This window comes from Opisthorchis viverrini, assembly GCF_000715545.1.
Source record: "Opisthorchis viverrini unplaced genomic scaffold opera_v5_275, whole genome shotgun sequence".
Classification (NCBI taxonomy): domain Eukaryota; kingdom Metazoa; phylum Platyhelminthes; class Trematoda; order Opisthorchiida; family Opisthorchiidae; genus Opisthorchis; species Opisthorchis viverrini.
Window position 1 is genome coordinate 639,548 of NW_008751936.1, and position 10,109 is coordinate 649,656.

The window sequence follows — 10,109 nt, forward strand, 5'->3', positions numbered from 1 at the left end:
CGTTGACAAATACATAACAAATAATGCTAATCGTACAGCAGTAAAACCCTTTCGGTGCCCAGCTAAAATGCTACCTGGGGGAGCACGAGGGCTGACATACTGCCAGGTTGCCCAAGCCGAGATAGAGGAAGTTGAGATGGCCGGGGTTTGGGTTCGAACCGAGGACCTCCCGGTTAGTAAGCCCTCTCATTAACCATCAAGCTGTCTCGAGCTCAAAAACTTTGTCAACCGGTCGATGGCTTTGGGTGGGACGATCGATCAACAAACAACAGCGACAATCGTTCAGCTGTAGCACCCTTTCTGTACCTGGCTGCAATGCCACCTGAAGGAGACTCGAGGGTCGGATTGCCCGAACCTAGACAAAAGGAAGCTGCGGGAAGCTGCGTTCGATACACGGACCCTTCGGTTGGCCTTAACCACTGATCTATTTCAAACTCATCGGCCATTGCCTAAATACGTAAGGCATGTCTTCGAGAAATACACTCATTTGCAAATCAATTTGGTTTTCACGAAAAACGCAACTGAATCTCTTGTGTATGATGTTCTACAACTGAATGTGCTGCACACAGCCCGCCTCATGTTTGAGTTGGCACGATATTCGAGATATCACAGTATATTTTGATAAAGGAAACTACTCGCAAGGTTGCTGAAAACACTTCGACAGCCCACGACCGGTTTCGCGCGCCTACCTGATGAGCCCCAAGAAGGGCGTGGGCTGTCGAAGAGTTTTCAGCAACCTTGTGAGTAGTTTCTTTTACGCTAGACGTGTTCCGATCAGTGGATCTTCTAGCCACATTCGCGCGTTCCTCAAGGATGGAAAGTTTTCAAATTGATCTGATCTATCGACCTCGTTTAGAATGCACATCAGTGAAAGATGCTCAGATTGGGTACGTAGCAAATGGCCATTATTTAAAAAATCCTTGATTTCATTTGTCCGGTCTGAATGACCTCCAAAACGGTACCATGGAGTGGCATGTGACAGCGAGAGATTGCAAACAACCCGGCGGGGGAAAAGTTCCCTACAACTCGTGACTGGTTGGTTGGGGTGCAAGAACGAAACCAAGTCATCATTTTCAAATTTCTTCCAATGAACTGTGGCCAGGTCATATTTGACTCACTGCCCAATCAGGATAGCGTGACTGAACAGTGCCGCCGGGATTAGGCCAGGCAGTTAAAGGTTGTCCAGAAAGAACGAGGGATAAGGGTATGAAGCAGATCAGGTCAGCGAGAATAAACAAATTGGGGGGAGGTCCAGGCGAATGTCTGTACAGGTTATGCATGTGAACTAGCCAGCATTGTTCTTGACGCGGGGGGCGAGTTGGACCAAGTGGTATGACATTGATTATTAGCTATCAAAGTGATCTCGTAAGGAAGACCGCATTTGCGCCATTAAACCATAGTGTGGTGATACATTCGAAAAGTCTAAACTTTTTTCCTGGTCGCTGTATTGATGTTGCAGAGTTTTACTACAGAGTCCCAGAAGATATCTTGAACAATTTTTTTGCATTCAGTAATGCCAAATCAAAAAGTTTTCAACGTTTCTTGCAAGAAGATAGTAATTCACCGGAGTAAATTGAAAGTCCAAAGTTTACAAGGACTGCCTGCTTCGTTCCTCAAAAACTGCGCGGATTAGATATTAACTTGACATCAGTTTGCATCAGTCAGCTGTTAGGTGGTCACATGTTTGATATACTGCTCAAAATGAATTACAGGTAAGCGTTTGTGTTCGTTAGCTCACTGAAAAAATCGCTCCACAAGTATGATGGGGCGAGATGGCCCAAGCGGTTAGAGCGCGAGTTTACTGACCGGAAGGTCCGTGGTTCGAACCCGACCTCTGCCTCTCGACTTCCCCGGTCTAGGTTTGGGCAACTTGGCAGTACCCTAGCCCTTATGCTTCCTCCGTGTGGCATGGCAACTAGGCACCGAAAGGGTGCTACAGCTGAACGTTTTTTTAATGATTCCCAGTGGGAATGTGCAGGGCATCTCGGCTTTTCACCATAGACTGGCTTCATTTACACGGCGAAATTTCAGTTGAAAGAAAGTAGAAAGTCAAACGAGCCAACTCACAACACCCGGAGTCGGGAAATTCCAGTTCTAGTGAACAAAACTCAAAAACAAAAACTAAATAACGCATGTTGAGGAGTTAACAAGAGATGGAAGGCGATCAGACTGCAATGCATCACTCACCGTATAGTTGAAAACCACAGGGTCACCCTGGAAGTATTCAAGAGGACTGGTGATGGCACAATTCAGATTGTCCGGCTCTAGCGGCTTGAAGCAAATGTCCGCCAAGCTGATATTTTGGCGAAATTCTGAGGAATAGACTTTGAAATCTTTGAGTTCCAGCTGAAGCTCCAAAACCTGGCGATGGAGAGGCCGGAAAAAACAACAACATCACATCACTGATCAGAGGTTGGTCAGGCGAAAAAAAACAAGAACCGGGACACCAACATGTTAGACACGCTTCAGTTCCCAACTGGATAAAGTTCCACAGCTGGCGACTTCGAGAATAGCCCATAATTAGAAATTCAACCAAGCTACAGCGTATTAGCTTCGGAGATGCGATGAATGACTGCCGGTGGCGAAAACCTACACCAAACAGGCAAAGAGTTAAGAAACCAGTTGCTGAGTGATAAAGCCTTCTTGATATGGGAGTGAGAGAGGGAACTCAGTGGTTGAGACGAGAACTTTCTGATCGGAAGTACGTGGTTCGACCCAACCACCGGGGCAATTCGATCGCTCCTGTCTAGGCTTAGACGTATCTCAGCCGTCCTGCTTCCTGAACGGTTATTTACGACGGCGATAGGGTACATATGACCAGAGCTTTTTGAGACGGAAGGTGAGGTGACAGTGTTGAAGCAGTGATAAGAACAAAACACAGAGACAGAGTTTCGGAGGATGTTAGAACCCTCGTTTGAACGCTGAACTGATGAGCACGACTGACCGAAACGCCATCCAATGTCATCTGAACAGAGCTCAACGTGGCCAGTTAACTTCCACTGTATCCAAGGCTAACAAAACTAGATGAGGTTCACATCACGTGATCAAGTGACTGTCTCCGAATCCTATCCAGTCTAGGGGACTGAAACTCTTGGAAGGTGACTAGAATCAAGTAAGAAGACACCAACTCGGTGAATTGGTCGGCTGAGTGACTGAGGGGCTCCAGAAGCAGCTTATCGATCGTTTCCCGACCTATCTGAATCTACTAAGTACTTTTATTTTGAAACAGTATACAGGCAATCCTGCATGCTGCAAGCGATTTGCAGTTCCTCACTAAACTTTGCAAGAGAACAGCGAAAGTGCAACAAGATGAACTGTCGAACCTGCTCTCTGAAGATCTTGGAATGCACTCATTTGCTCAGTAATTGGGCTCTAACGGTAGATCCACTGAATGCTAGCTTAACCTTTCGTTTGTAATATCCTTTAAATGAATATGCACAAAAGCCACCTCATATTTCAGTTGGCACGATATTCGAGATGTCGCGGTATATTTTGGTAAAGGAGACTACTCACAAGGTTGCTGAAAACTCTTCGACAGCCCAGGACTGGTTTTGCCCTTCCTGGGGCTCATTAGGTAGGCGCAGTCCAATTTTTGTTCAAGTAGAACATAAGCTTGATGGAAACTAGGGGACTGCGGCTACCTGATGAGCAGGCCCCAAGAAGAGCGAAACCGGGTCGTGGGCTGTCGACGAATTTTCAGCAACCTGGTGAGTAGTCTCCTTCATGAACTTGGTAGGTTTTGTAAATATACGAAGAAAAGGTGGTTCCGAAGAGTTGCTTTCATCAGTTGTAGACAGAGGATGGGCATAGCCACAAACAGCAAACAATGAAACATAAACTAATACACGTTCCACCGGTCTGATAGGTCTTTAATCATGAGTTTCTAATCAGTACGTGTGTACTTCACGGAACGCTAAGATACAATCAAAAGTCGTGCTATCGTTGATGACGGAGCTTGTGTGATCGATTGTTGTTGTGTCCTTATCGCCGACGTGTTCGCAATCTTCAGTCTGAAGAGACTTTGATCCGTTTTGCGGACCCAAACGTCACCGCAAAAAAAACAAGATACACTGGTAAACGACAAATTAGGCACGAAGATCAACCGCACTCGGGTTGAAATGTGACCACCTTCTGGTTCGATTCAAGACTGATCTACCAGCCGTAAAAGTATTCGTCATCATATGATTTCCGTCGACCGGTTTGTGCCGTGAAGGCTGGTGCAACACCTATACAACCAGTAGAGTGCATCGATTTGTTTCTTTTTCTGAAGAAACGGTGCTGATTTGCGAAACCTTTGGCCGCATGTGAATAGTAATCGTATTGACTAACGATCATTGTGGATTGTACAATGGCGTCAGACTGCTAGGTTAGAATGTCGTTCAACTCGCCTACGACATCACATCCGGCATAAACAGACTGGACTTTATCGGGGCGCGGCGGTTTGCGTACTTCAGTGACCCAGTGAGCTCTACCCAAGAATGTGAATTTAACATCTTTCCTACCAATCTGGTTAGTGAAAAGATAAGCAGTTTTATGGCTCTCTAGGTCGGGGGTTGGAACAAATGGGCAGTTCGTTTCTTGATATTTAGACAAATCGAGTAGCCTCGCATCGAGAACAAACCGTTCAGCTGTAGCACCCTTCGGTGCCTACACATCTTTCCTACCAATCTGGTTAGTGAAAAGATAAGCAGTTTCATGGCTCTCTAGGTCGGGGGTTGAAACAAATGGCCAGTTCGTTTCTTGATATTTAGACAAATCGAGTAGCCTCGCATCGAGAACAAACCGTTCAGCTGCAGCACCCTTCCGGTACCTAAATGTCATGGCATCAGAAAGAATCATGAGGGCTGGGATACTGCCAAGTTCCTCAAGTGAGGTGGGGCTCGAACCACGGACCTTCCGCTCAGTGGATTCGCGCTCTAACCACTTGAGCCATCTCGCCCCTACGCATCGACAACAACTGTCTTGAGATCAAGTTTTTGGTTCAAAAGCTTCGACCGAGGACCCTAACCGTCCTCCTGTCTACGTTTCGCTTAAATGATTTTATTGCAGGCTTTAGAGTGAGAACTCTTAGGCAGATCGATCATTGAGCTAATAGTCTATCGATTGGTGTTGCTTCTCAGAAACTGGAATGAAGTACCCTCTATCTAGACGCTACAGACTGTGTTTTCTTGACTTTCTTCCCTCATGGTCATACGGGTATCATTCACGAGGATGATGACATCATCAGGGTGAAAGTGCACGTTTCAACGGGCGAGATGGCTCAAGTGGTTAGATCGCGAACTTACTGACCGGAAAGTCCGTGGTTCGAACCCGACCTCTGCCTCTCGACTTCCCATGTCTAGGCTTGGGCAACCTGGCAGTATCCCAGCCCTCGTGAAACCTTCAGGTGGCATGGCACCGAAAGCGTGCTACAGCTGAACGATTTTCAACGGGCGTGGTCGAACAATTCCGTTGGAGTCGATGACCTTATTGGGGGAGGGGGCAGGATCAGCGGACGTCTGCTAAGGCGGCCACCGACCCTGTCCTCAGAAGAGTCGTGGTACGAAGGTGTGCGTTTAACTCACCCCGCGTCTGGAGCTCCACCCTATTGAATGTCATCGACTTGATTCCTTAACATCCAAATCTGAATCAGCGGGGCATATCAACTAAACCAGTGCACATCAGATCGGTAGAACACGTGTTCGTGTCAAAACAGACACTTGGAAAATCTCACCTTATCAAGAAACTCTTTTCTCAGTGCTGGTCCGAAAATGGCGTCGTCTGCAGCAGGATACAGTCCGGCATGAGTAAAGTTCGACTGATTTTTCGGACGAATGATGATCTGTTCGGTTCGGTAGAACGGTCTGAAAGTAGATGACATGAAAGAGATTGATCGTGATGACTGTGTCCATGAGAAAGAATGACCCTTGTAAGAAACCTGCATGTAACTTTCCACTGTGACACACTCCCGGATTCTAGTGATGATACGCAGCTTGACGTCAGATTAGAAGAGCAGCCACTTGACCGTTATTGATCCAATGAACCTATGGATTACTGACCGACTGAATGGTACGTGGAAATGTGGCGAAGGAATGAAAACTAGTAATCGATGTCAATGGAGTTCCTGTTGTGAGCGTCTGGAGGTGTCTGGAGGTGCAGACAGCTCGAAATGTTTGCGGTAGCCTAGCACTAAGTCTCTTCTCCATCCACTTTTAGTCTTTTCGTCACAGTAAGGCCTTCAAATAAATTATGGATGTACGGCGGCGAAGCATCAATGCCGATAATGTCGATAGGTTGTCGATGACGATGGTGATGGTGATGATGAGGATGGTGATGATGATGATGACGATGGTGATGATGAGGAGGGTGATGATGATGGTGGTGATGATGATTATGATGATGATGATGATGATGATGGTGAATGGACGATCTCACGTCTTCGTGAGTTCTAGCAAGGAGAGTGTTCGTTCTAGAGGATGGATTGTGTGAATTAGTAGACAACTTCTCGAGATTGATAGGAAAATGTTTCCAATTGGACAGCCGTCAACTACCGTCGGTTAAAGACGACAAGGAGTGAAGATGAAATCGGGCAGCGTTTGTCGATAACAGCGTGGGCAAACGATATATGGATGACTTACGCAAAATTTTGGTCGAAATGGTTCTTCTCCTGCCGCGAGCGGGACTCTGGGCCAGACCAAAGCTCCACAGGGTTGGTGGTGACGTCGAATTTCGTGAGTCCAGCACATAACGCCCCGGAGATTAACAGTGATAACAAAAGAGTGATGTACGGGTGCCGAGCCACCGTCTGACCAAGAAGACTGAAGCCCTGCAATTGTCAGGATGGAAATAGAGAGGGGGAAGTCACAACGACAGACAGCAGGGTCGACGTGCTGAAGTGAGTCTGTAGGACCAAGTCTCGGGGAAAAGTCATCCACAGTGGTGTTCCTTACAATATGCTCCCCGTGCGCTACCATTAATGGGTGCGATTAGTTTCGATTTACACATGGTACTAAAATGTAAAGTTAACCAAGTCTATGGTGCCACAATAAATCGACAAAACAGAACCAGGAAGTGAGATAATCCCGAGGACTATCTGCAGAAAACGCTTAAGTCTGATCTTCATCTTTCGTGTCATGGAGGGCAAAAGCAACCGCATAGCTAAAGACGCGCGTACAAGATTACTTATAGTGCTGATCGTTCTCTTGCATGGTTTGTGATGGAGTATTTGTTTGGGGGGTACCGAGCAGCTGTAGCATCTTTTCGGTGCATAGCTGCCGTGCCACCCGATAGAAGCATCAGGGCTGGGAGAGTGCGGGGTTCGAACCACGGACCTTCCATTCAGTAAGTTCGCACCTTGACCACTGAGCTAACTCAAGGTCAGGCTGGACAAAGTTTGAATGAATCCAGTTCGTGTAAATCAGGCAACATGCTGCTTACCAAGAAAACCGTGGTGTTCGGCATCATAGATGATGGTGGAAAAGTTACGAGTTCGGAGAAGGACGAGGGGCTTCGAACTAGTCGGGGAGCCAGGACAGATGAGCTGCAAGATCCATTATGACCTCGAGATGATTCAGTGGTTAAGGCACGAACCTGGTGACCGGAATGTCCGTGGTTCGAACCCAACATCAGCTATTGTTCCTGTCTATTTTTGGGCCTGGTAGTATTTTAGCCCTCATGCTTCCTTCGGGTGGCGTGGCAGCTATGCGCCAGAAAGATGTCACAGCTGAAACTTAGATAGATGACGCTGTTTTTGAACGAATGCTTCCATATTAGCGGACTGATTGTGCAGGCATCGGTGGATGGTTGTAGCTCCGTTTTTCTCGTTTTCCTCGCAACGGATCCACGTCTGGTGTTGTGAGATTCACGTGACTATGATGAACGGAATCCTGCAGGCTCCAACCGCCTCGTACGTCAGAGTTTCGAGTCAAAGACCTCCCACAAAACCACCCTTCTTCGACATGCGCAACTGGGAAGTATCATTTACCCTTACAGATCGCTGTCGACATCTCCCTCATTCAGGTCCTTCTGGTTCACCTGACTGTCAATGACTTAACTGTTGCTAGTTATCCAAGCTTCTGCCAAGTCATATAAATGAAAACAAACCCCTATTAGACTCAAAAGATCTGTTTCAAATCGCTGTCTTCAACATCAGTGCTCTGTGTCGAATTAGTAGCCGTTTCGCAGACCTTGTTCTCTATTTCGATCGACATTTCAGAAACATGCGAACGAGATCCCAGTTCGGTTATGCACTTCAAAACTCTTGGAAAAAATCAACATTTCCCGCAGGTTACCATTCTGGTGTTTGATGATCCTGATTCAATGGCTCGTGTGAGTTGTGCTTGGCCTGGGGGACGGGTACGCTTTAATGAACTGGATTGCAGTTAGTAGTCTTTGCGCTGTTTGGTTGACTGGTTCAATCAAGATCAGTGGCACCTTGGCGTCGCAAATGGTGTTCGTTTTTTTTTAGCTTACAGTCCGACAGAAGATGGCTCTGAGGTTGAAAAAAAGCGGCTACTATCGAAGGTTGTCACGGTTGTTTCAATCAACCAGAGGTATAGATATCGTAGTTCTGGCGGGTGATACGAATGCCTAGGTCAGCTGACTCAATCCTGATGAAGGCCATCTCGGCGGCCGATTAGGAGTTGACGCCCACCGCACGGAAAATGTGGAACGAATTCGATCACGTGCTGAGAGTCAGCTCACACCGCGTGACTTGGAGGTCATCAAATTCAAACCAGTTGTGTACTCAGTCGGACAACGTAGCGATCAGCTACCGGTGAAGAGCCCTGATAACAGGTTGCCGTTTATTTTGGAGTATATCATTGGACGCTGAGCATGCGTTTTGCATGCTAGCTGATGCAACGCCATTCGGTTCGTCACCTGTAAAATGTTTCTGTAGCTAGATAATATCGGACTGAGTTGACCGAGAAGCTCCAGAAAGTCGACGCAAAGAATCGTGATCCAGATGAGGATTGAAGAACGCTCAGGGATTCCATGCTTACAAGCTTTAAAACTGTCTATTGAAGGCCGCCTCTCGACTTCCCCTGTCTAGGCTTCGACAATCTGGCAGTATCCCGGACCTCGTGCTTCCTTCGGGTGGCATGGCAGCTAGGCACCGAAAGGGTGCTACAGCTGAACAATTGGAGGTCGTTCGAAGTGGATATCTTTACTCCAAAGTGTCTGGAGTGAGGGGGGAAGACAATCGAATCTAGCACCTCAACAGTGATCTCCGTAATCAAATAAAGCGTAAGATCATCGTATGAACGCCACCAAAGCATCAGTCTAGTGGTCAGAGCTTCCAAAGTGTTCTCTGGTATTATGGTACACAGGTAGATTCGTCTTTGAGAGAGCTAGGCTGGCGAGAATCAAGCGGGGTGTCACCCGGTTGCATGCATCATAACTTCGCTTTGCGACAAAAGCTACAATTTCATCACTCCTTGCGACGACCAACGATGATCGTCTGTCTCGATCCAAAATCTGCTTTTGACTCCACTGATCGTCGCCCTTTCGGTGCTTAGCTGTCATGCCACCAGAAGGAGGCACGAGGTCTGGGTTACCGCCAGGTCGCCCAAGCCTAGACAGGGGAAGTCGAGAAGCACAGGTCGAGTTTGAACCACGGACCTTTCGGTCAGTAAATTCGCGCTCTAACCACTTGAGCCATCTCACCGCCATGTAGACAGAGGTATCGACAAAATAATGCGCATAAAGTCTGACCAGATTAAAAAACTCAGACTATTACGACCAAATCCGAGGAGACGTTTTGAGCTGACCATTGAGAATGGTTGCCCAACTATAAGCTTCGTCTCCCATGGATACCATACGACAAACCTCGACTCGATTTAAATGCTTGCATTGGTGTGTGACTGAATGATCCCACACTTAGTTAAACTGATTATTTACACCGATAGCGCCGCACGATTGACTTGTGACCATTGGAGAGGGGTAATGAAGCCGAAGACTCTCTCCCTCTTGGTCTGTTATTTCGGAAAGGTTTGACAGAACAAAAGGCTGGTAGAGCCAATTAGGTGGACCACCAGGTTGGCGGGCGAAGAACAGGAGGCACAAGGGCTGGGACACTACCAGGTCGCCCAAGCCTAGACAGGGGAAGTCGAGAGGCAGAGGTCGGGTTC

The 10,109-nt window shown here is 47.3% G+C and overlaps 2 protein-coding genes across 2 annotated transcripts in view; one reads left to right on the forward strand and one right to left on the reverse strand.

Annotated features, from left to right (window-relative positions):
* T265_09470 (hypothetical protein) overlaps positions 1 to 10,109 on the reverse strand; it is a gene marked incomplete at both ends in the record, with an annotated part of 62,229 nt that overhangs the window by 35,756 nt on the left and 16,364 nt on the right. Inside the window, 3 exons of the mRNA XM_009175545.1 lie at positions 2,188 to 2,361; positions 5,714 to 5,843; positions 6,618 to 6,805. Of these exons, the coding sequence (XP_009173809.1) occupies positions 2,188 to 2,361; positions 5,714 to 5,843; positions 6,618 to 6,805 (492 nt within the window). The remainder of the gene's footprint in view (positions 1 to 2,187; positions 2,362 to 5,713; positions 5,844 to 6,617; positions 6,806 to 10,109) is intronic.
* Positions 68 to 10,109, forward strand: part of T265_09468 (hypothetical protein) — a gene marked incomplete at both ends in the record, with an annotated part of 14,679 nt that continues 4,637 nt past the window's right edge. The window contains 3 exons of the mRNA XM_009175543.1: positions 68 to 172; positions 6,273 to 6,420; positions 8,195 to 8,307. Of these exons, the coding sequence (XP_009173807.1) occupies positions 68 to 172; positions 6,273 to 6,420; positions 8,195 to 8,307 (366 nt within the window). The remainder of the gene's footprint in view (positions 173 to 6,272; positions 6,421 to 8,194; positions 8,308 to 10,109) is intronic.